Source organism: Brachyhypopomus gauderio, chromosome 2 (assembly GCF_052324685.1).
Source record: "Brachyhypopomus gauderio isolate BG-103 chromosome 2, BGAUD_0.2, whole genome shotgun sequence".
NCBI classification, from domain to species: domain Eukaryota; kingdom Metazoa; phylum Chordata; class Actinopteri; order Gymnotiformes; family Hypopomidae; genus Brachyhypopomus; species Brachyhypopomus gauderio.
The window spans coordinates 38,278,270-38,302,557 of record NC_135212.1 but is presented as its reverse complement, the minus strand read 5'-3'; the positions used below and the strand labels follow the sequence as shown (position 1 = coordinate 38,302,557).

The 24,288-nt window shown below is 44.6% G+C and overlaps 2 protein-coding genes across 7 annotated transcripts in view; both read left to right on the top strand.

Annotated features, from left to right (window-relative positions):
• stat3 (signal transducer and activator of transcription 3 (acute-phase response factor)) overlaps positions 1-16,386 on the top strand; it is a 36,050-nt gene extending 19,664 nt beyond the window's left edge. The window contains exons 8-24 of one of the 3 annotated variants that reach the window (XM_076995552.1): positions 1,254-1,412; positions 1,525-1,617; positions 1,707-1,766; positions 1,873-1,902; positions 2,032-2,125; positions 2,368-2,415; positions 2,530-2,613; positions 3,864-3,962; positions 4,292-4,427; positions 4,515-4,567; positions 4,655-4,749; positions 4,875-5,014; positions 5,146-5,364; positions 10,087-10,129; positions 11,392-11,451; positions 14,288-14,388; positions 14,856-16,386. In XM_076995552.1, the coding sequence (XP_076851667.1) occupies positions 1,254-1,412; positions 1,525-1,617; positions 1,707-1,766; positions 1,873-1,902; positions 2,032-2,125; positions 2,368-2,415; positions 2,530-2,613; positions 3,864-3,962; positions 4,292-4,427; positions 4,515-4,567; positions 4,655-4,749; positions 4,875-5,014; positions 5,146-5,364; positions 10,087-10,129; positions 11,392-11,451; positions 14,288-14,388; positions 14,856-14,908 (1,567 nt within the window). In that variant the 3' untranslated portion in view covers positions 14,909-16,386. Of the gene's footprint in view, positions 1-1,253; positions 1,413-1,524; positions 1,618-1,706; positions 1,767-1,872; positions 1,903-2,031; positions 2,126-2,367; positions 2,416-2,529; positions 2,614-3,863; positions 3,963-4,291; positions 4,428-4,514; positions 4,568-4,654; positions 4,750-4,874; positions 5,015-5,145; positions 5,365-10,086; positions 10,130-11,391; positions 11,463-14,287; positions 14,389-14,855 lie in introns of those variants that run through there. The other 2 variants (XM_076995553.1, XM_076995554.1) reach the window with 2 other exon arrangements.
• Positions 16,387-16,535: 149 nt separating this feature from the next.
• The window catches only part of stat5a (signal transducer and activator of transcription 5a), an 82,330-nt gene continuing 74,577 nt past the window's right edge, over positions 16,536-24,288 (top strand). Inside the window, exon 1 of one of the 4 annotated variants that reach the window (XM_076995558.1) lies at positions 16,536-17,801. The gene's annotated coding sequence lies outside the window, so the exon portion shown is untranslated. Of the gene's footprint in view, positions 17,802-20,615; positions 20,769-21,171; positions 21,430-24,288 lie in introns of those variants that run through there. The other 3 variants (XM_076995560.1, XM_076995556.1, XM_076995559.1) reach the window with 3 other exon arrangements.

Sequence of the window (24,288 nt, the reverse complement as noted above, 5' to 3'; positions counted from 1 at the left end):
AGTTGTTGAGCGGGGGGGGGGGGGGTGCCGAACGTAAAATGGACACAGATTCAGTGTTATATTGCCGGTGGATGGCGTGTGTCTCACGCTCAATGCGTGAGAGTTGACAACCCTGACATTATAACATATGTGTGTAATGAGCAGGGTTGCCAAATGCGTGAGACACACGCATTTGACCGTCTTCACACGCCACACATCCGATTTCTCACGTCGACAAAAAAAATCTAGTTTATTTACCTCTGATCCACATCTATGATTCAATGAGTTACTAGTTCGCTCTGGCGCCAACCATCGTGATATAATACTTAATTCGTGTCCATTTTACATCCTCCCGGTAACAATTTACATTCGCCACCCCGCCCCCGCCCCCCCCCCCCCCCCCCCCCCCGTCAACAAGGTAGGTGGTACGTGGAGGTTTTTCGTTTGACAGTTGGTGGTACTTTACTTTGTCTAAAAAGTTTGAGAACCACTGTATTAGAGGATCAGCTAATCCTTTTTTTTAGCTAATCAGCTAATCCTTTTTTTGGAGAAAAAGTCAAAGAAGCGAGATTGAGATGATTTGGACATGTACAGAGGAGGGAGGAGAGGTATGGTAGGTAGGAGGTATGGTAGGAGGTATTGGTAGGAGGGTCTTGAGAATAGAACTTTCAGGCAAGAGGAGGAGAGGTAGACCTAAGAGGAGGTTTATGGATGCAGTGGTAGAGGATATGGGAGTGGCTGGTGTGTCAGTGGAGGACACTCAGGGCAGGACCAGATGGAGGAGTTTGATCCACTGTGGCAACCCCTAAATGGGAATTGCCGAAAGAAGAAGATGATGTAATTTTTGCTAAAATAAAGTTAAAATATCATTCTAAGATGGGAGCTTACTTTTTTTTTTTTTACATTTCTCAATGGTATTGGTGATAAAAGACACAGAAAATACACAATACGTGGAAGTGACTGATAATGGAGGAAGCTTACAATAGGAGCTACCAAGGTAATATATAAAATAGTTATTTTCCATCTCCTAAGTCACTTAGCTTATCCTGGTATTGACTTGAGACTTGACTTGGACTCCAGCCTAAAGACTCATGACTTAACTTGGACTTGTATTTTGCGACTTTTGAACATCTCTGACACACACACACACACACACACACACACACGTCTGCATTGTTATGGGACACACACTCCATGTGTCCACATTCTCACCTTTTCTCTGTATGTCTCTGTCATTTTAATGATGTGTCTCTGGTGCTCTCTGTCTCTGTCAGGATCACATCACTCGCTGAGTCTCAGCTACAGATCAGGCAGCAGATAAAGAAACTGGAGGAGCTTCAGCAGAAGGTGTCGTATAAAGGAGACCCCATAGTGCAACACCGCCCAGCTCTCGAGGAGAAGATCGTAGACCTGTTCCGCAACCTCATGAAAAGGTGTGGCGCGCATGCACACACTCAGAATCAAAGAAGAAATTTAAGGTAATCACACCAGTCCATTATATGACAAGAGGCACATATGACTTGTGGTGCATTTGTGTCATTGCAGTGCTTTTGTAGTGGAGAGGCAACCTTGCATGCCGATGCACCCAGACAGGCCTCTGGTCATCAAGACGGGGGTGCAGTTCACCAACAAAGTCCGGTGAGACCCCCCACTACACACATCAGGCAGTAGCCACAGAGATGATTCACAGCACAGTTATGCGTAAAGTTTCTTGGTTTCTGTTTCAGGTTACTTGTAAAGTTCCCAGAATTGAACTACCAGCTCAAAATCAAAGTGTGCATTGACAAGTGAGTTGAGCTTTCATCCTGACAAAATGAGAGCCTACATGCACACACTGACCGATGCACACACAGACCGATTAACTTTTCCTGTTGTCCGTTTTCTTTCTTTCAGAGAGTCGAGTGAGGTGGCGGCCATCAGAGGGTGAGTCTCAGCATTCCTCTGAACTGTTAGGATTTGATATTCTGATTCTGACATTTCATCGTGTGTGAGAAAATGTGTGGGGAAAGATATGCAGATATACAGATGAAATGTCTTTTATTCTTCATGCAGGTCACGCAAGTTCAACATCCTGGGCACGAACACGAAGGTGATGAACATGGAGGAGTCTAATAATGGCAGTCTGTCGGCCGAATTCAAACATTTGGTAAGTACCTGCAGTGCATCATGGGAGTTTAATAGAGATCTTTCACTTAGGCCTAATGAGTTTTTTTTAATGGATCTATTTATTTAATTTACTGAAAATAGTAGATTAGTGTAGATCTTTAGTCTTACCCAGCCCTTTACATCTGATCCTCCCGTTGAACAGTTTAATCCTGGCACACCCACTCCCACTCATGAATGGGAGTGTATCAGTTTAATCCTGATAATCTTGATTGTGTCTTGTAGACTCTACGGGAGCAGAGATGTGGGAACGGTGGCCGCACCAACACTGATGTGAGTATCTCCACACCATCTCACCATCTGTTGCTGTGATGATTGGTGATGTGGTATATGATTACTGATTAATGGCTATAGAAAGAGCTGATGGGTTTGACCTCTTACCTGTAGGCTTCCCTGATAGTGACTGAGGAACTTCACCTCATCACCTTTGAGACTGAGGTGTATCACCAGGGCCTCAAGATTGACCTGGAGGTGGGAGAGCGAAACACACACACACACACAGACACACACACAAACACACACACAGTGCAGACTCTGTCTAAGTCTAGGCTTCGGGTGCTTTTCCATTAACTGGATAATTTAAGAGTCTCACGCCTACGTGCTTGTTAAAGTGGGAGGTGTCATTTCTCCCCGTGGTGTAGCAGATCTGTTGATCAGAACTTGTGTCAGGTCATGCCTGAGCAACTGGGTACAGAATCAAAGACAGTTGGGTTCAATTGGGTTGTTGCAGTGAATTCTGTAAATATTTAAATGATGGGTCATTAAGTTTATTACACACCTGGGAGTTCACTCTGGTTCACTCACCAGAATTATAATGAAGTCTTTTGGAGAGCTGTTGCCATGGCACACACTATAAGGTGACGGCAGAGCACTAAAGAGTCCACGGCCCTGTGCACATGGCTCTGATTGGTTAATCCAGGTCTGTGATTGACAGACTGCTGAATGTGTTTAGCAGGTGCTGCTAGATTCATGCGTCATTCTGCAAGGATTACCATGATGCAATTGACATTCCAAAAATGTACATGCTTTCACAAAAATGGAGATGTTCACTTAGCTAAATGGTGACGTCTTGTGCCATAAAGCTTGCTAACGGATTTAACATAAACAGGTTAGGCTGAATGTGTTTACATCACTAATGGATGTAACATGAACACAGTAAACAGGTTAGGCTGAATGTTTACATCACTAATGGATTTAACATAAACACAGTAAACAGGTTAGGCTGAATGTGTTTACATCACTAATGGATTTAACATAAACACAGTAAACAGGTTAGGCGGAATCTGTTTACACTGCTCACTGGTGTGACACGGGATATACCAATATACCAACAGTGTGGCCAGACATCACATCTCACTGAAAGCACTTCCTATTCTTGGGAGTTTTGATTTGCCACATTTTGAGCTGTTAAAGTGAGTCTTCTTGGATCATTATCCATTTTGTTTTCAGTTCAGTTTTTCCGACATGTTTCACTGGTGACCTGCAAGTTGTTAGCATGCCCTTTGAGTGTTCACTTAGACAGAAGCCCTGTCCTGTTAGACCTGCTAAAGCAGCTTGTGGTTTGATCCATGTTCATCTGCAATTAACAGGTTAACATGAGTTCCTTGAAACAGGTTTTTAGTTCACGTAACACCACTAACATTGTACACACTTGTGAAGTTTGATTTCAGGAACATTTGACTATTTCAACATCAGGAATGCTTCTCTTTCTCTCCTTACAGACTCACTCTCTCCCTGTTGTCGTCATTTCTAACATCTGTCAGATGCCAAACGCGTGGGCATCTATTCTGTGGTACAATATGCTGACCAACCATCCAAAGGTAAATATACACCCTGCGCTGTCGCCCCACAGTGGTCATGGCAGATGGGAGGGCAGATGGGACGTGAGCAGCTGTGTTGGGGTTTGTCTGCAGGGCTATTTGGTGTTTGACCTGTGCTGTCTGTCTGCCAGAACATGAAGTTCTTCACCAAACCTCCTGTGGACACCTGAGTTTAGTGTCTGACTGGTTCTGTCTCCCAGTTAGAATTGTCTGACTGGTTCTGTCTCCCAGTTAGAATTGTCTGACTGGTTCTGTCTCCCAATTAGAATTGTCTGTACTGATTCTGTCTCCCAGTAAGAATTGTCTGACTGGTTCTGTCTCCCTGTCAGAATGTGAACTTCTTCACGAAACCTCCTGTGGGCACGTGGGATCAGGTGGCTGAAGTGCTAAGTTGGCAGTTTTCCTCCACAACCAAGCGGGGCCTGACCATCGAACAGCTCACCACCCTCGCTGAGAAACTGCTCGGTGTGTGTGTGTGTGTGCATGTGTGCGTGAGTGTGTGCATGTGTGCGTGTGTGTAATGTGTGTGTTTCATTCTTCCTTGTGCATCAGGTCCATGTGTGAACTACTCCGGCTGCCAGATCACCTGGGCCAAGTTCTGTAAAGTAAGTTTCTGTTTTCTGTTCCTTTTCTTGGCCCACTGCAAGGTCTGCTGTCTACTGCAACTGTGTGTGTGTGGGTGTGTTCTATAGGAAAACATGGCGGGAAAGGGTTTCTCGTTCTGGGTGTGGTTGGACAATATCATTGACCTGGTGAAGAAGTACATCCTGGCTCTGTGGAATGAGGGGTGAGGCGGACGGACACACATGCCCGCAATCACAGACACACATGAACACACACACACACACACACACACACTCCATCCATTTAGCCTGCCTAAAATGTAACTAACTTGTGCTCTGTGTGTGTTAGGTATATCATGGGTTTCATCAGTAAGGAGAGAGAGAGAGCCATCCTGAGCCCAAAGCCTCCTGGGACTTTTCTGCTGCGTTTCAGTGAGAGCAGCAAAGAGGGGGGCATTACATTCACCTGGGTGGAGAAAGACATCAATGGTGTGTGTGTGTGTGCGCGCGTGTGTGTGTTTTGGTGGGTTTGGGACAAGAAAGAGAGAGAATTGACTCATTTCAATTGTACTTGTATGTTTGTTGTGCATGTGCATATGTGTGCGTGGGTGTGTGTGTAGGTAAGACACAGATCCAGTCTGTGGAGCCCTACACTAAGCAGCAGCTCAACAGTATGTCCTTTGCTGAGATCATCATGGGCTACAAGATCATGGATGCCACCAACATCCTGGTCTCTCCGCTGGTCTACCTCTTCCCCGACATCCCCAAGGAGGAAGCATTTGGAAAATACTGCCGGCCTGAAGCACAGCCTGACGCAGATTTCCCCGAGCCGGGATGTGGTAAGAGTGCACACACACACACACACACACCCACACACACACACACAAATCACTGCAGACTGGAGTAAGTTAGTCCGACAGTGTGGTAGCATTTAACAGGTTAGTATTTTGGTCTGTTAGTTTATGAGAATGCAGGTATGTAAGTGATTTGGTGTGTGATTATTAAAAAAAGATCAGAGGCTGCACATGTGAACACAGTGCCCATCCATCCATCTATCCATTCTCATTCGCTTATAAAGATCGGGGTCGTGGGGGCAGTAGCCTAAGCAAAGAGGCCCAGGATTCCCTCTCCCCAGCCACCTCTTCTAGCTCTTCAGCCCCATCTAGGGGGATACCGAGGTGTTTCCAATACAGCCGTGAGATATAATCTCTCCAGTGTGGGTCTTCCCCTGGGTCTCCTCACATTTGGACATGCCTAGGGAGGCGCACAGGTGGCATCCAGACCAGATGCCTGAACCACCTCAACTGTCTCCTCTCTACGTGGAGGAGCAGCAATTGTATTCCAAGCCTCTCCCGGATGACCATGCTCCGTACCTTATCTCTAAGGCAGAGCCCAGACACCCTACGAAGAAAACTAATTTCAGCCACTTGTATTCGCGATCTGATTCTTTCGGTCACTACCCAGAGCTCGTGACCATAGGCAAGACTGGGAACGTAGATTGACCAGTAAATTGAGAGCTTTGCCTTTTGGCTCAGCTCTCTTCACCACAACTGGTCCTGTATAGCGTCCGCAATACTGCAGCCGTAGCACCGATCCGCCTGTCAATCTTTCGTTCCATCCTTCCCTCACTCATGAACAAAAACTCAAGATACTTGAAATTACTCCACTTAAGGCAAGGACTCACTCCCGACCCAAAGAGGGCACTCCACCCTTGTCGGACTGAGTACCATGGTCTCAGTTTTAAAAGTGCTGATTCTCATCTCGGCCGTCTTGCACTTGGCTCCAAACTGATCCAGCAAGAGCTGTAGGTCTCGGCCCGATAATACCTACAGGACCACATCATCCTCAAAAAGGAGATGTGGTATCCTGAGGCCACCAAACCGATCCCCTTCCACCATTTGGCTCCATAAAAGTTGTGAACAGAATCTGTGACAAAGGGCAGTCCTGGCGGAGTCCAACTACCACCGGGAACCAGTCTGACGTACTGCCGGCCATTCGAACCAAACTCCTGCTCCGTTTGTACAGGGATTGGATAGGCCATCACCAAATGGCGGACCGCCATCACCAAATGGCGGACCGCGGTCCGGATCCGGACCCGAACGCCGTCCTGTCCGGACCCAATCACATTCCCGATTAACTGGATACGGACCCAAATGCCAAAAAAATTTTAACGGGAGACTATATTTTAAACCGGAGAATTTATTTTCAGACGAGTGTTACGGTCACCACCCATTTGAGTGTTACGTCCCCCCCCCCGCTCAACAACTCAACAACTTTCGTTCGCCACCGCGGACCCGGACCTAAGGTCTGAGCTATCTGCCAAAAATGGACCGCGGAAAGATTTAATTGATTACCCCTGGGATAGGCCGTAGCAGGGGGCCCCGTACCCTATACTCCCGGAGCACCCCCCAGAGGAATCTCAGAGGAACACGGGAGAATGCCTTTTACAAATCCACAAAGCACATGTGGACTGGTTGAGCAAACTACCATGCACACTCTAGGACCCTCGCAAGGGTAAAAAGCTGGTCCAGTGTTCCACGACCAGGACGGAACCCACATTGTTCCTCTTGGAACTGAGATTCGACTATCGACCGGACTCTCTTCTCCAGAACCCCTGCATAGACCTTACCGGGGAGGCTGAGGAGTGTGATCTCCCGATAGTTGGAGTGCACCCTCCTGTCCCCTTTCTTAAAAAGGGGAACCACCATCCCGGTTTGCCAGTCCAGAGGCACTGCTCGCGATGTACACGCGATGTTGCAAAGACGTGTCAGCCAGGACAGTCCCACAACATCCAGAGCCTTAAGGAACTCAGGGCAGATCTCATCCACCCCCGGATCCTTGCCGCCAAGGAGTTTCACAACTACCCTGGTCACCTCAGACCGAGTGATGGACAAACCCCATCTGAGTCTTCTAGTTCTGCTTCCTCTGTGGAAGGCATGATGGTGGAATTGAGAAGAAGTATTCGAAGTATTCCTTCCACCGCCTAATGATTTCTCCAGTTGAGGTCAGCAGATCCCTAGCCCCACTGTATACAGTGTTGTTCAGGAACTGCTTTCCACTCAGGGGTTGCCTGACGGTTTGCCAGAATCTTCTCGGAGACGATCGAAAGTCACTTTCCATGGCTTCACCGAACTCTTCCCTCATCCGAGTTTTTGCCTCTGTGACAGTCAATGCCGCGATCCACTTGGCCCTCCTGTAAGCGTCTACTGCCTCCAGAATCCCACAAGCCAACTAGGCTCGATAGGACTCTTTCTTCAGCATGACGGCCTTCCTTACCTGAGGTGTCCACAACCGGGTTTGGGTATTGCCGCTACAGCTCCGGTTTGCTGCATTGACAATGGAGTCATGGAACAAAGCTCACTCGGCGCAGGGAAGCAACCCTACCGGGAAAAATCCCAACACAGAGGCAGCGAGCTGGGGAGCTATAAGTAAGTCCACTCTAGCCCTCTGCCTTTCATCTTGGGCAATTCCAGAAAATAATAAATTCCAGCCTCTCTCGAGAGGAATGGTTCCAGAACCCAAAATGTATGGTGAGGTGACCCCAACTATATCTAGTTGGCATCTTTCAGCCTTGCACACCAGCTCAGGCTCCTTCTCAACCAGAGAGGTTACATTCCATGTTACAAGAGCCAGCTTCAGTAACCGAGGATCAGTACGTCAAGGCCCTCGCCTTCGGCAACCGCCCAATCCACAATGCACCAAACCCCTAGTACTACCTCTCCCACAGGTGGTGGGCCCATGGGAGAGTGAACACAGTGTATCAATTTGAAATAAAGAAAAAAAATTGTCTGAAGCCAGCAGTGTTGGGACAGTTTGAGGTGGAAGGCTTAACTGTAGACAAATGGCACAATGCAGGTGACCGAAGTGGGAGAACGGGGGAGAAGAGAGACCAGGCCCAGAGGCATCCTCACGAGACATGAGACATTTGGACAGACATTTGGAGATTTGTGATTCTAGTCAGTGTTAACCTTTGTATAAACTTTATTGGTAAAACTCAGTTTACATGCTACTGTGTAACAGAACCCCCGCGTTCCGCTATGTTTGAAAACGCTGGGAAGCTGGTGGGGTGGGCGTGGCTTGGTCCCAGAGGCGGTCTCAGAGCTCTGTGTCAGTCCGGAATCAGTGACCAATGGAGATTGCAGAGGAACGCCTTCATCTAAGACCCTCCCACACGTGAAATGTGTTCCAAAAGTCAGAAGCAAAAAACGAAGCAGAAGCAAAGAGAGATTCCAGAAGCAAAAGACCTTATTGGGAAAATCCAAAAAAACAAAAACAATGGAACCAAAAACTTGTCAAAATGCAAACGAAAATAAGTTTCAAATAACCAATTATATTAAAATATATACTTTTGATATATTTTTTTTCTGTTTTGCATTCATAACATATACTTTCTGCTCTTGGATTTACTTTTGCTTTTGTGGAACTATTGAAACAAAAATCACACCATATAGCTAGACGCTGCTGCTGACTCACAGTCGCCGACTGGGCTAGATATTAAACATGCTAGATATCTGCCGGTCGTCTGCGATGAGTTGGCGACCACTCGGCGAGTGTCTTTCAGCAGTTCACACTACACGACTGAGCGAGCGCCGAGTGATCGCCGATTTGCTTCCGACCACAGCTTCTGTCCGTGATCTACAAAAAACAGTCGGCGACTGAAAAACCAGCCTAAAATTGTGTAGTGTGAACCTGAACTTATTTCTCGCATATTAATGTTGATGGGCCCCCTAGCTATATTCACCTTGAGCCCCCAAATTGCTAAGTCCGCCACTGCCTAGATGTAGATTTATGCAGTGTTTTCATTGATCTAGGTAGCTGCATCTGAATTACTATAAATCTACACGCAATTAATTTTGAAATATTGTTTGCTTGGACAGTAGTATTCAAGCTACATTATCTAACTAATTATCTGTAACTTCAGATTTACAGTGAAGTCGATATTTGGAATGCTGATCGTGGTTTGAGGCAAACATTTAATATTTCTTTGGCTTTGGGTGGTAAACATTATCTGTGGCACTTTAGCTAACCATGGCGCCTAATTGTTAATAAACCCAGTGAACTGGGATAACCAACATGTCTCACGCATGCGTAAGATTGGCAGCCATAATTGTGCAGCATATGTCGTAAGACTCCATCAGAAATTATGTTGAATTACGCGCATGCGTTGTCTAAATGGGGTTAATGGCATATGCGGCACAGGCTCATTGCTGCCCCTGACAGGCCAGCTGTAACTGTAGAAGAACTGAACATAAATGTGGTGTCTCTGTCACTGCCCAGAAACGTATGACATTGAACGCTCTCTGCTTCTCCTGTCCACATTGTTAACACTCCCTGCTGGGTCCTTCACATGTGTGATCGTAGCCCTGCTGGGTCCTTCACATGTGTGATCGTAGCCCTGCTGGGTCCTTCACATGTGTGATTGTAGCCCTGTTTGAGCTGCAGAGGGCTTAATCACAACTACTCTTCATGTCACAGAAATGTTCCACATTGGTGGAGAATGTTCTACCTGTTCTACAGGGACTTATGTGCCGTGTTCACACTTTGTGTTTTTTGTTCTCCAGCCATTCAGCCGTATCTGAAGACCAAATTCATTTGTGTTACTCCGTAAGTATTCATTATTACTCCATTATTACTTTGTGTGCATGTGTGTGTTTGTATATGTGTGTGTGTGTAGTGTCTCATTTTCTTCGTTCTGTAAACGCGGAGGTGGTACCAGAATAAGGGCCAACACACAAAGCCAAAGAGCTGGTCAGTGTGGGGCTGTGTGATTGAAGAGCAGAACAGGCCAGGTTCAGTGTGGGGATTGGAGGTTCAGTGTGGAGCTGTATGATTGCAGGTTCAGTATGGGGCTCTGTGATTTGGAGGTTCAGTATGGAGCTGTATAATTGCAGGTTCAGTATGGGGCTCTGTGAACGGAGGTGCAGTATGGAGTTGTGTGATCGGAGGTGCAGTATGGAGTTGTGTGATTGGTGGTTCTTCACTACTTTTTCCTGCTTTTCTGTATTCCTGAACCTTCTGTGTCCTCAATGCCTCCTCCTCTCAGCCTGGTAGTCATAGTGACAGAAACAAGGAGCTACTTCCATACCAAACGATGCAGAATAATGTTGGACAGTAAAGCAGGCAGAGCTTCTATCATAGTTGTCATTCACACACTGGAGCACTAGACTTGCTTGTTGATGTGTGATGTAATTTTTTTTAAGGGTTCACACAGAACAGTTCCACATGGCGGGTTTGTAGTTACTACTGTGTGCAGTGTCTGCTCAGATCTGTGTGTGCACTCTGTTAAACTGGTCATACAACTTCAACTGATGAGTCCCTGTTTGCCCTTATTGAAGACACAATGCCATGAAACGCACATCTACTCACACATCTACACACACAAACATCTACATGCACATCTACACATGCCCATCTACATAGACATTTACACACACATGCATGCACACACACACGCACAACTACACACGCCCATCTACATAGACATCCACACACATGCACATGTACACACACACATATACACACACGTGCACATCTACACACGCACATCTACTCACACATCTACACAAACATACACACGCACATCTACACACGCTCATCATGACACACAACTACACATACATTTACATTTGCACTTCTACAATATCATCTACGCACACACACGCACATCTACGCACACACATTTACACACACATCCACACACACACATGTACATCTGCGTGCGTGCGTGCGTGTGTGTGTGTGTGTGTGTGTGTGTGTGTGTGTGTGTGTGTGTGTGTGTGTGTGTGTGTGTGTGTGTGTGTGTGTGTGTGTGCGCGAGAGAGTGAGAGTGTGTGTGTGTCAGGCTGTAAACTGACCTCTTTCCGTAGGTGTCCCTCTGTCTTCATGGACTTCCCGGACAGTGAACTTCTGGGGAACAGCTTCCCTGGGTAGGCACGAGGTGTGTGTGTGTGTGTTTGTGTGTGCATCTGTGTGTGTGTGTGTGTGTGTGTGTGTTTGTGTGTGAGAAACACCTGTGTAGTAACACAGTATGTGTGTGTTTAACATAGTGGCGTGTGTGGAACAGGAGATGTATCCAACATCACCACTTCTTCAGTTATGATTCTGTAGCTGGTCTGCCATGCAGTAGCTACACATGGCATGACTACATAACATCAGCACAGTGTTACTGTCGGAACCAGCAATACAGGATAATACAGGCAGGGTTCAGACTCCAGGGTTCTGGGTTCAGACTCCAGGGTTTAGTGTTCAAGCTCTGTAGTGGAGGAGGCAGACCCCTGGGCCATGGGCTTTTGCTGCTGCAGTGAATAGGGTTGTGTGCTGTGGGAGCCCCAGGTGGGCTCACTGCTGTCAAGGGTCTTCAGATCATACAGGATATGTCCCGTCTTCTTCTGTATTTATGTTGATTTGGCTTTCCTCTCACTCCTACATTGGTTCAGCTTTGACGTGTACTTTAATTGACAGATATATGCAGGAAATATTTTGTTGGGTTTTGTAAGGTTTTCTAGGTCTGCAGCCTGGGAGGCGTCCTCCATTTGGTTTGGAGCGTGGCCCACCGTGCTCCTTAGGAAAAGACATCACTGCTTCTGTCTGTCGCCTCAGCAGAGCTCCATGGACTCTCATGAGCCATGTTAATATTCTCTCTTACTTTATCACTGCTAGCAACACTCTCGCTCGCTCACTCTCACTCTCCCCCTCCCCTATTTCCGTATGTCTCAAAATAACATTACTATATTGCCCTTAATTGTAACAATCACAATTGTTGCTATAGTGATTAACATTATTGTTACCCACTGTAGACTCACACACATACAGACCCATTCCAAAAATTAGAATATCATGGAAAAGTTTATTAATTTCCATAATTCCATTCAAAAAGTTAATCTTTCATAGATTATAGATTTATACAATATACAATTTATACAGTTTAAATGATTTCAAGTATTTATTTGTTTATTTTTACATAATTCGGGCTTCCAGTTCATAAAACCCACAAAAACAGGAATTTTAAAAAATTTGAATATTGTGGAGAAATCAGCCCAAACTACTTCTGTTTTTGCAGAAAAAAAATAAATGAGGATTACATCAAATCAATCAAAATATGGTACTTTCAAATGATATGTCAATCTTCAATACTTGGTTGGGAATCCCTTCGCTTTAATTACTGCCTTGATGCGACGTGGCATTGCCTCGGGAGTTATGGAAGTCCAGATTTCCTTGATACTTACTGTTTGCTCTTTTTTGTTTTTGGATCTGATGGCCCTCATTTTCCTCTTGAGAATACTCCATAGATTCTCAATGGGGTTTAGGGCCGGTGTTCTGTCAATTTGTCCTACCTTGTCGAAATGTCTTACCGTAGCGCATATTGATAGATGTGTCTGTTGAATATTTCCTACGGTGTCCGAGGGCATCGCTAATTTGTAGACGTATCTCTGTAGAGTATGTTTACCTTATGGAAACGTCATAATGTAGCGCAAATCAGCATTTAAAAGGTAGGATAATCTTTAAATTAAGTTTTATTTTGCATATTCATGTATTGTTATTAATATTAATACAAGCAAATGGGATTATTTACATGTTTGTATGAACATGTTTTAAGCCTGTGTGAAAATGAGGAGGCAGGAAAAATCGATGGGTGTAGTAGCCAGTCACCAAAATTATGACATAATAGTGATTTGCGCATGCGCAGCAAGCCTAGGTAGGAGCGCTCGATGGGTAGGAAAAATCGACAGAACACCGACAAGTGCTTTTGGTGGCATGGGCAGGGGCCAGGTCCTGCTGGAAGATGAAATCTGCTTCTCCATACAGATCCTCAGCAGAAGGAATCATGAAGTCCTCTAAAACATTCTGGTAGACTGCTACGGTGACGTTGGATTTAAGAAAGCAGAGTTTACCAACACCTGCACCAGATACTGTACCCCAAATCATGACTGACTGTGGATATTTCACACTGGACCTCAAGCAGTTTTGGTTCTGTTCCTCGCTCATCTTCCTCCAAATGCTTGGACCTTAATTCCCCATTGACAGGGGAGACCCCCATTTAGAATCTATGGGGTATTCTCAAGAGGAAAATGAGGGCCACCAGACCCAACGGCAAAGAAGAGCTAACGGCAAGCATCAAGGAAATCTGGGCTTCCATAACTCCCAGGCAGTGCCACAGGCTGATTGCCTCAATGCTACAATAACCTAACCTAACATATTTGTTTCTTACATGCTGTGTACTCGCATGCATAGCTGCTCATATGAACATATGTAATTGACATTTGAATTTTCATTCTTATATCCCAACAAGTTCAGCTTCTTCCTCTAGGGGTTTAACCTCACAAACACCTGCACAAACACCTCACGTCCTGACAGCAGTCTGTCCCACACCATCATACTGCTGTCCTTTTCCAAATGTTTGAGATGCATGTTAAACCCTTATGTACATCTGTACTGTGTGTTTTATGTGTTGTGTGTACATGAATAATTGTATGTTAGTAATTGTGTGTGTGTGTGTGTGTGTGTGTGTGTGTGTGTGTGTGTGTGTGTGTGTGTGTGTGTGTGTGTGTGTGTGTGTGTGTGTGTGTGTGTATTAGGTGTAGAATGTTTATGATGCATGCGTAGTGCTGTGATATTTACCTCACAGTCGGACATACTCACCAGTCTAATCACAGTGTGCCATCTATGCATGTGTGGTTGTGTGTGTTACTGGAGGGAATGTGGGTGTAACTTGCTCATCTAAGTCTGTTTGTGGGTGTGTGTGTGTGGATGTGTGTGTTGCAGAACGAACTCAGGTAACACCAGTGACCTGTTCCCTATGTCTCCCCGAACTCTCGACTCTCTTATGCAAAATGAGACACACGAGGCGAACCCTGGACCTCTCGGTAACACACACACGCACAATACATACATGCTACACACGATACACCCAGTGGACACAACACAGACAGACAATATATATGCACAGTACACACATACACATAATATACACAACATGCATATGAGAGACACACCACACAAAACAAACACAGAAGACACATACAAAACACACACACAATATACACTACACACACACAAGTACTCGCACAATATACACAAACTACACACAATGCACAAACACAATACTCGCAGTACACTCAAATAATACACAACTAATACACGCTATTATTGCTACCGTAACACTGCAGTTTTTCTCAGGATCAATATAGTTTTCTTATCTGTCTGTCTACCTGTCTACACACTCCTTACGTGTGTGTGTTTTTCTGACTATCTACACACTCCTTAAATGTGTGTTGTTCTGTCTGTCTACACACTCCTTACGTGCGTGTTGTGGTTTGTCTTGTTCTCGTAGAGTCTCTCACTCTGGACATGGAGCTGAGTTCGGACGTGGCCTCCCCCATGTGACCTTGCGCTCAGCTCCGCCCACTCAACCTTCCCTTCTGGAACTTTCTGTCTCCTGGAGACTGATTTGTTTTCCTCCCCCTTCATGTACATATTGCACTTATAAAAGGTGCTGCTCCTTTTCCTGGGATCCTTTTTGCCATAGCTGATAATGTACTAGCATAAAGCTATTCTCCTTCAAGATGTTAGTGACCTTTCTTTTGCTAACAGTAACGACTTTGTTAGCTTGCATTTATGTGATTGTCTACTAACATTGTAAAATGTTTAGAAGATTGACTATATTAAATAATCCTGTACTATTTTTACCCAGTTGGTTGCCAAGTTACCACCTGCAGAAACGTTAGCAGAAAGAACTGATTCTGAATTATTGCAGTTGTAAGTGTGAAGTTTATTGGCGTGCCTGTTTGCCAGAACAGACCCGTGTTTGATGAAGGTCCCTGATCCTGGTGGTCAGGACTGAAGTCAGCTTGCCTACTAAAATCTCCACCTGCTTTGGTCTCCTGTAACCTACCAACCAGAATGAAGATAGTCTGTATCAAGAACCATTTATTATGTTTGTTTATTCTTTTATTCTTTCATGCAGTTGTTTTGTGGACATAAAATATAAGAAATGCCATGATTTAATTTGTAAAACAGTATGACATTGTATGACTGCAGGACATTGTAAGACTGTATGACATTGAAAGATTGTATGTCTGTATGACATTGTGAGACTGTATAACAATGAAAGAGTGTGAGACTGTATGACTGTGAGACTGTATAACAATCACATTTGGCTTTGTGTTCTGCTTTTGTTCTGCTCCAGTGTGATTTGTGTTGTGTCTGTACTGTACTGAGACTGGAGGAAGAGTACCGTACACTGTCTATCCCAGACAATCCTCCCAGCCAACCCGCTGGATTCCCTTAGACCCCCAGACCCCCCCCCCCCCCCCCTTCCCCCTGACATCTGCCTTTGTGTCCATCATCCTGCCTCTGCTCCTCCTCTCTGTCTTTCTCTCTCTTTCTGTCTTTCTCTCAGTCTGTCTTTCTGTGTTTCCCTCTGTGTATGCTTTTCTCTCAGTTTATGTGTCTCTGGTAGACCACATGTAGTGTGAAGGGTGCACACCTTCATCATTACATCTCACTTACTGATGTCATTTAATCCAGACACATTTTATCAGCCTTTTATGTGCTTTAATGGTGCTGCTAATTAACTGTACATGTCTGTCTGCCTTTAATGTTCTGTAGTAAAGGTTACATAAAGAATGAAAGAAAAGAAAGCTAAATTTTCAATTTCAAACTGGTTTCAACTGGATGACAAAATGCGACTATGCCCTCCCTTTTAATAAGTGTTGTTTCTAATAGCCTGTCTGCCTTGGTGGTTTGCCTACGCGAGCTTTGTAGCCCAGTACCGCTCTTCACATGTTGTACATTTAAACTTCAAAACTCTCTGTACAGTAGCTGCGCCCAACCTTACTTTTAATTAAAAAAAGAACACGCTACGTTACCTCGCGTGCTCATTTCAGCAAATGCATCACATCTTCATACCATCATATCTTCACGTTATCGTATTATCATAAAGCCGTAACTGTAGCGTGTGCAGGATTAAAGCGCACGCGAGAGGGAACGCTGCTGTCCGCTGCTAGCACGGGCTCTGCGTGTGTGCACGTGCGCGCGAGTGCAGATAGCGGTCTTTTGGGCAATGTGATAGGATTAAGGGGGTTACTTTAAAAACGTATTCTTTTACAGATTACTGAACACCTATTCAATATGACTGCAATTCAAATAATTACTGCATTAAAACAGCAGGATCTGGTTACATTCATATAGGAATTCATTACATTCGTTTAGATTTTCTTTTAACCCCTTCAAGAGTTTCACTGGTCCTCTACCAGATCGTGTGGTAAAACTCGCAAGCTCCTGTAGTTTCTCTGAATCATAAAATGATCAGCAGAAGTTTGGCGGGGGACGCTCAACAGGGGATTTAATGACTCGTACATTTTAAAGTGTTGGTAAAGATAGTCCCATGAAGGCCTGTGTAGGTTGTGAGGGAGCGCGAATTGCTGACCGTCATCTGTGGTTTTCGCTCACATCGCGCTGTAACTTCAGCGTTAGCAGCAGTGACAAACTGACTTCGGGACACAAATAACAGAACAATTCGACATCAACGCTGTCAACCACAATAATCCGTGATTTCGACTAAATACAAAAGCAAATTATTCCATCACATCCTAACATATAGTCAATACCGAAACAAATACTGAATTCACGCACAAAATAATCTCTATTTCTAATCTATCTCTGTCTCTAATATGAAAAAAAAAATCTGTTCACGATCATCTAATTTCATGCTTAGAATCAACAAAGTGAGTCGTCGTACTATAGCCTAGTAGGCTAATCATATTTTGAATGTAAAAGTAATCTAATAAATGTTTTATGTACATGTGACTGAATAGTCCTGTATTAGTGTTAGGTTAGGTCTACCTGTTACCTGTATGGTGTTAACTGTATGGTTTTAGACGGTGTGACGGACTGTTTGTTCTGCATGGCCCCTGAAACCCCTTAGTCATTTCCTGGATTTATTTCACACAGCTCTTCAAGATGTTTCTATCGCCTTCCGTTACCATTGCAAACAATTCCTGTACAGTATAAGCACTCAGAAACGAAACGAGATCGACCCACTACAACAAAATATGTGAGCGTGTGTTACACTCCCGTGCGTCCAGACTGCATTGCTCCCCTCAGCGAGAACTAGACCAGTTAGTTCCGATTTCGCAATGTTATTGAGAAACGTTGTCTGAAAGGCACTCTGTTCGCATTTTTTAAGTATTTGTAGCCGACTCCAGCACGCCATCTATCTGTGTGAACGTGCTTGTTAGATCACGACCTCGTATGTAAGTGTTGTGCTTGGACGCAGGTGAGTAATACGTTTTCCATTTCTACTTTAAAAGATGTCCCCAATATAGTGTTCTGCACAGATCTGAGTACAGACCCATTCCTCATCTGTGTTGATGCTAGCGAAAATTAGCCTCAGCTCCAACATTTAGAGCTTTTCAGCACGATATGCATTGTTCAGCCTATTAATTAAACCAGACCATTATGTACGTATAGTCAGCTTTAGCTCTGTCACAGTTAGCTGCATGCAACATTCAGTTAGCTAAGTAAATTTATTTTATGCTATAGTCCAGAGTTTTCCCTTTGAATAGAATTAACTACTGAGCATATAGGGTGGTACTCTAATGTCAAGCTATACATATTAATTTTACTGGCACAAATCATATATTAGGCAAATGCAGTCATCTAATAACTAGATGACGCCATCCCTCTTAGCGCCCCATGTATGGAATCTTGGACACGCCACTGCGCGCATTTGGCCATGTCACGCGCCTGGAGTCCTGTTAGCACGAGCAGTTTATTAGCACTTGCTGAGGCGGGATGGAAATGACGCCTACTACCAGGAACAAGAAAACAAAGAGGAAAACATAATCAGAATGGCACCATGTCGCGTTACTGGCCTGGCGTCTAGGGAGCACTTGACCAGATGTTCGTATTGCGTAATAACGTTTCGACCGCCCCCCCTCACCAAACACACACACACACACACACACACAAACACAGCCAGGCTTAAGTACACAGCTGGGCCAGCAGGTGTCAGGTTTGATCTTTTCATGCTTTGTGGTTCGTGCCACTGCCTGTCAGTTCCAATCAGTGTTGGCTAGTGTGACTTAATTAATAACTCACATTTATAGATCTATCTATCTATCTATCTATCTATCTATCTATCTATCTATCTATCTATCTATCTATCTATCTATCTATCTATCTATCTATCTATCTATCTATCTATCTATCTATCTGTCTGTCTGTCTCTCTGTCTGTCTGTCTATTTAGAGAGACAGATATGTACTTGGGACAGATTGTGTGTGTGGGTGTGTTGGAGAGAGAGAGAATGAGGACATTTCAAAACAGAAAAGCTGCAGTTTCATAGATCAATGTTTGATCAACACAGAATTCATGCGTGTTAGGCTCCAGTCTTTAAGGCGCTCCAAAATGTGCTTTGTGTAACAACAACAGCAGCCTGGCTGGGACAGTCTTGTTTTCATTTTCCTTCCTTGTCTAGACACCTGTCAGTCTTTCTGTCTGTCTGTGGACATGAACGTGCCTTGTGTCATTACTACCAAATTATTTTCATATTTTTTGATATGCCGTTATCTTAACCACATAGTTCTGTAGGGATGCAATATTAATAAAATCACATCCCATTCTCCATCTTCTAACATTTTCCTCCTTTGTCGCGCAAGAAAGCATTTTAAATTTCTCTGTTTGCTCAGATGGATATTTGACAGCCTCCGGGGCCTGTTTGGCCTCCAGCGGCGTCACCCTAGGATCGCTCTAGGCGCTTCCTGCCTGCTCAGCTATTATCAACAACAGAACACCAGGAGCTACTTACAGACCCTGTTCAACAGTTAAAATCTGTAAATCAAACAATTACCCCAGGTTACGAATTATAAGTAAGAACACGTATAATGCTAGTACATTTTTTGTTTATTTTTACGGCAGTTTCATGGGGATGCGTTTCAGATAGCACTTTATATGTCAAGTCGTATTAAGCGCGTGTCCATTCGGATACAAAACGTTTGTAAACGACAGTACAGAAAACCCCTCACGCCATCATTGTGTGTTGTAATAATATCGCCTCTGGGCTTTTCACCCAGATCTGTGTTTTTGTGTAAAGTTGAATCAGCGGTTAAGAAAATTCGCAAAAATAAACAACTTGTAGAACACGCGCTCCTACTGGTCACGAGGCAGGTTTCTGAAACGCAAATATTTTAATATCCTAACTCAATGAGCTCCAGCTATTTGTTTATCAGGTGAAATAATATTGCTACGATGTTTGTTTATGTTTTTGTCACAAAGTTAATCCAACGAACCGTTTAAAATAGAAGTAAGCATCCTGCCAACCTGCCTTCTGGAACGCAAAAAAGAAATATTCGAACGTTTCAGTTTGAGGAAAACTGGACATATTTAGATTGAAGATAAAAAATGATGTCAAAATGTATTTTAGGAAAGGTTTACAGAGAATATCACAAACATTCAATATAAGAAACACAAACAAGATATTTGTGGAATTATGATCAGCAATAGAAGAATAACAGCCGTCTGATTTATAGTTTAATTGCAATGGTGCGTAGGGTGAGAGAACATATAATTTATGTTATTCTAGAAATATAATTCGGCATGTAATGTTATAGAAATAACATTTACGATAACTACATTTTTGAACGACCGTGCTTGGATATGGCAGGATTTGTCACTAACGTATTATGGGTCTGAAATAGTGGGTAAACTGTTTTGTCGGGGGTGATGCTTAAAACACGAGTTCAGATGAGTACAATATTCCAAATGTACCGCACGTGTGTTTACGGCTCATTTTGGACCAAGTCGTGTTCCGCACGTCCACGCGCCCTGGGGAGCTCGGTCCTAGTCCTGCGCGAGCACTCATGCTGCCTCGCGATCTTCTAACTGCCTGCTTTTGCGTTTAATACAGATTCGCTTTAATCTCAACACGTGAGCCATAAAAAGTCACATTAATCAAAAACATATATGCCACCAGAAGTACGTCTGCGAGTAAGCGATAAGAAATTACATTTACGCGTACATAAATTATGAACTCTAACAAACTGCAAGAAACAACACCGGAAGTGGGCGGTTAGTGGGGGGACAGAGCGAGAGAGCGCGCGCAAGAGAGAGACGAATGGAAAGCTGCCTAACGCACTGGTGAAGACAGACAGGCAGAGAGGTCGCCTTTCTGGGTCGTGGGCGATATCCGGAGCTTTGCTGTACTTTTAAGCGACACGACATCAGATTTAAAGGCCCTATCAAGGTAGGTCTCGTGCATCTATGCGCGTCTGGTTCGTCATGAATATTTTCCGTCGGTCCCAAGTACTTTTATTTCAATAATACGGCGTGTGACTCCGTAAACAAACTAACGTCCACGGTTGAGTCGTTGGACGTTGAGCGATCCAGCGGACTGGCTTCCTTACACTAATGTGTGTTTATTATCGCGTGCGCTGACTGCGAACTTTAGAGTCTTACTGGGGCTCTTTTGGCGTAATCACGTTAGGAGCTCAGCTTTTATTTCGCCTCCGTTTCTTTGGCGCCGGTGTTTCGCAAGCCCTAAGCTCGCCCCCACTATTTATCGGATCAACAGGCGAGGAGTCCAAGCCCCGTCCACGCGCCTGTCAAGCGGAGAGGACGCGGCTCCAGCGCAGTCCAGCACGCTCTGCGAACTGCATTCTACTTTGCGACCTTTCTCGGTCAAGAATAGAACACGCAATTTAGCCCATATATTTATAGTTTACTCTAGAATAGTTTGCTTCGGAACGTGACATTGAGAGGGTTGGTGTGATTATTATACGAAGACGTGCAACGCACTGAAGTTTGGATCAGGCTGGTCATCGTTAAGCGACAGCGTTTGTGTGGAGCTGATTTACGTTTCTCACCGCCGTAATGCGTTAAGGTTTAAACAGGGAAACATTTCTGTGGTAAGGTTTATAATGTTTGAACATCCTACGTCAGTTCGTGTCATCATTTATAAAAAAAAATTGAAAGCACGCGACTAAGATTTTGCTTGCACAGCTGATGAAGGACCTTAATATATAAGTATGTGTGTGTGTGTATGTATGTATATATATATATATATATATATATATATATATATATATATATATATATATATATATAGAGCTATATCAGCCTCTGTCTCGGGGGTTACAGTTTATAACAGTAGCCTTTTTCATAAACCCTTTTGTACTTAGTTATGGAAACGTTTAGGAAATTGCTGACAGTTGAATTATTTACTTTCATTTCTGAACGGCTCTAGCACTTGTGTGAAAGTTGTAGGCAGAGTGAAGTTTGAGTTTCTATTTTGATTTTATCTAGGAGACCTTAGCAGGGCTTCCTATCCGCTCATACTGTCTGCTTCCGCCGTAGGACTGTTGTTGTTGTTGTTGTTGTTGTTATTTCACATAGTGTGTGTTGATTGTGCATGTTTGTGGATGTGCGTGTCTGTGTGTGCGCGCACACGTTTGTGGATGTTTGTGAGTGCATGCTTGTGTGTGAGTGCATGTTTGTGAATGTGTGTATGCATGTATTTGGGTGTGTGTGTGTGTGTGTGTGTGTGTGTGTGTGTGTGTGATGGTATCCCTGAGTTTGTGTGCCCAGCCCTCATCATTACTGTAGCATGGTGTCTAGATGCACAGGCAGTGGATGCTCTGTTCAGCTGGAATACTGAACTCAGCAGACGTGGATCACAGCCCTCACCCACTTCTGTCCATCCTTCACCTCCACCCTTCACTTCCACCCTTCACCTCCCCTCTCCGCCCTCCACCCTAACCCTCCACCCTTCACCTCCCCTCTCCATCCTCCACCCTTCAACCTCTGCCCTCACCCTCCACCCTAAACCCTCCACCCTCACCTTAGCTGATGTAGTTGTATGCTTAAGTCCACACAAATTTGACACATTCATAGCGGTAGGAAAACTAATGAGAGTGAAAAACAGAAGAGACACACTGTCTCACACACTGTCTTGGTCTCTGAGTGTGTGTAGAGACACACTGTCTTAGTCTCTGCGTGTGTGTAGAGACACACTGTCTTGGTCTCTGCGTGTGTGTAGAGACACACTGTCTTGGTCTCTGCGTGTGTGTAGAGACACACTGTCTTGGTCTCTGCGTGTGGACAGATGAGAACTGGCCAGTCCTTGTTCATTGTTTGGCAACTCCTGTCACTCCTGTTCACAGCTGGACTCTTGGTGTAAGTTTTTAATTACTGATGACCTGGGGGTTATGGTGGGAGATTCTTCACTTTCAGTCATCCGAGATGAACACGGAGCCGTTTCTCCCAACATCTCCCAGAGGAATGTGTGCACACGGTTCCATGTCATTACGTTTGGGCTGCTGTGTTTAGTCCTGTATATGAACCACATCATGTTTTAGGTTAGATTGAAGGGTCAGGGTTGAAGTAAAGCATTAAAGTTAGCAATCAGGGGTTAGGGATTGGAATTATTTTTTGTTTGGTTTGCCATTTTAGACTTTTTTGTGAGCCTTTTGTATACATCAGATGTGTGAATAGCATCCGCTTGTGTACAATAATGAGCTCTGAACAACTGAGGAGTGTGTCTCACACAGCAGGGTGCTGACTGTTCCTCTAGCACACCCTGAGGGTTGGGGTTTACCCTGAGGGTTCGTGAGTACCCTGAAAGCCTCCACTTCTCCTGCAGACGTTGGTTTGAGATCATTTTGAACATCAAGCACCTGTTGTTCTTCCTGCTGAGGATATGGACACTGGCCTCTGTGTAGTAGCATACACTAACACTCACTAACCCAGTTACTGCAGTGTGGTTCATATTTATTATCTGTCAATCACTGTTTTTTTACTCTCTCTCTATCTCTCTCTCCTCCTCTCTCTCTCTTTTTCTCTTTATGGAATACAATGTTAAATATATATTTACTGGCTCTCTCCCAGTCTCTCCCACTCATCTATCTTTGTGGACTTTCTTGACCTCTGGCCACTGTGGGCAGTAAGACCGCAGAGCACTGGCATTCACTCGCTGTCCAGCACATCCTACGAGAAATCAGGAATGTGTGGACTTTGGCAGGCGATCTGTATGGAGAGAGGTCAAGGGTCATACCTTAATGAAAACCATAAGCGTAAATACTGCATATCACATTTCATGCAAAGGCGTGTGCTCCTCCAGGACGTGCTCCTCTGCCCCTGCAGGCCTTGCTTACTCACACACCTCCAGACTCAGGCAGTGATTTTTTTTTACGGATAATCACTGTGAAGTGCATTTTACCCAAGACTATGTGTACCTGGCCGAATATGTCTGTGTAGCCCACAGGATGGTGATTAAGGTTAGTTAGGGTTAGGGGGTTTGTTAGTGTTAGTTAGGGTTAGCTAGACCCAGGTCGTCCAGATTGGTGAATAAATCATCCTGCTTACTCCTGTCGTGGTGGGGGGAGTGTGTGAATGTGTGTTACTGCAGGACAGTGGGAGTGTGTGGGGAGTGTGTAGCAGCGGGTGACCAGCAGCTGCTGCTGTTCCGTGCTTCTCCACCTAGCCTGTCTCTGACTCCACACCCTAACCCTAACCTCACCCTGACCTTCTCCCCAACCTAACCTTACCCTCACCCTAACCTCACCTTAAACTCACCCTGACCCTAATGTGCTATCTGATGGTGGAATGTAGCAGATATAGCTGGGGTTCATGTCTGAGATAATCTGGTGTGTTATACTTGTTGGTGGACAAACCAACTGAAATCTATCCCCCTAATCCCTCCACTCCAGTAAACCCAGTAAAAAGGGTCCACTTAATGGCCCACTCACATTGCATGTGCTGGATACTCC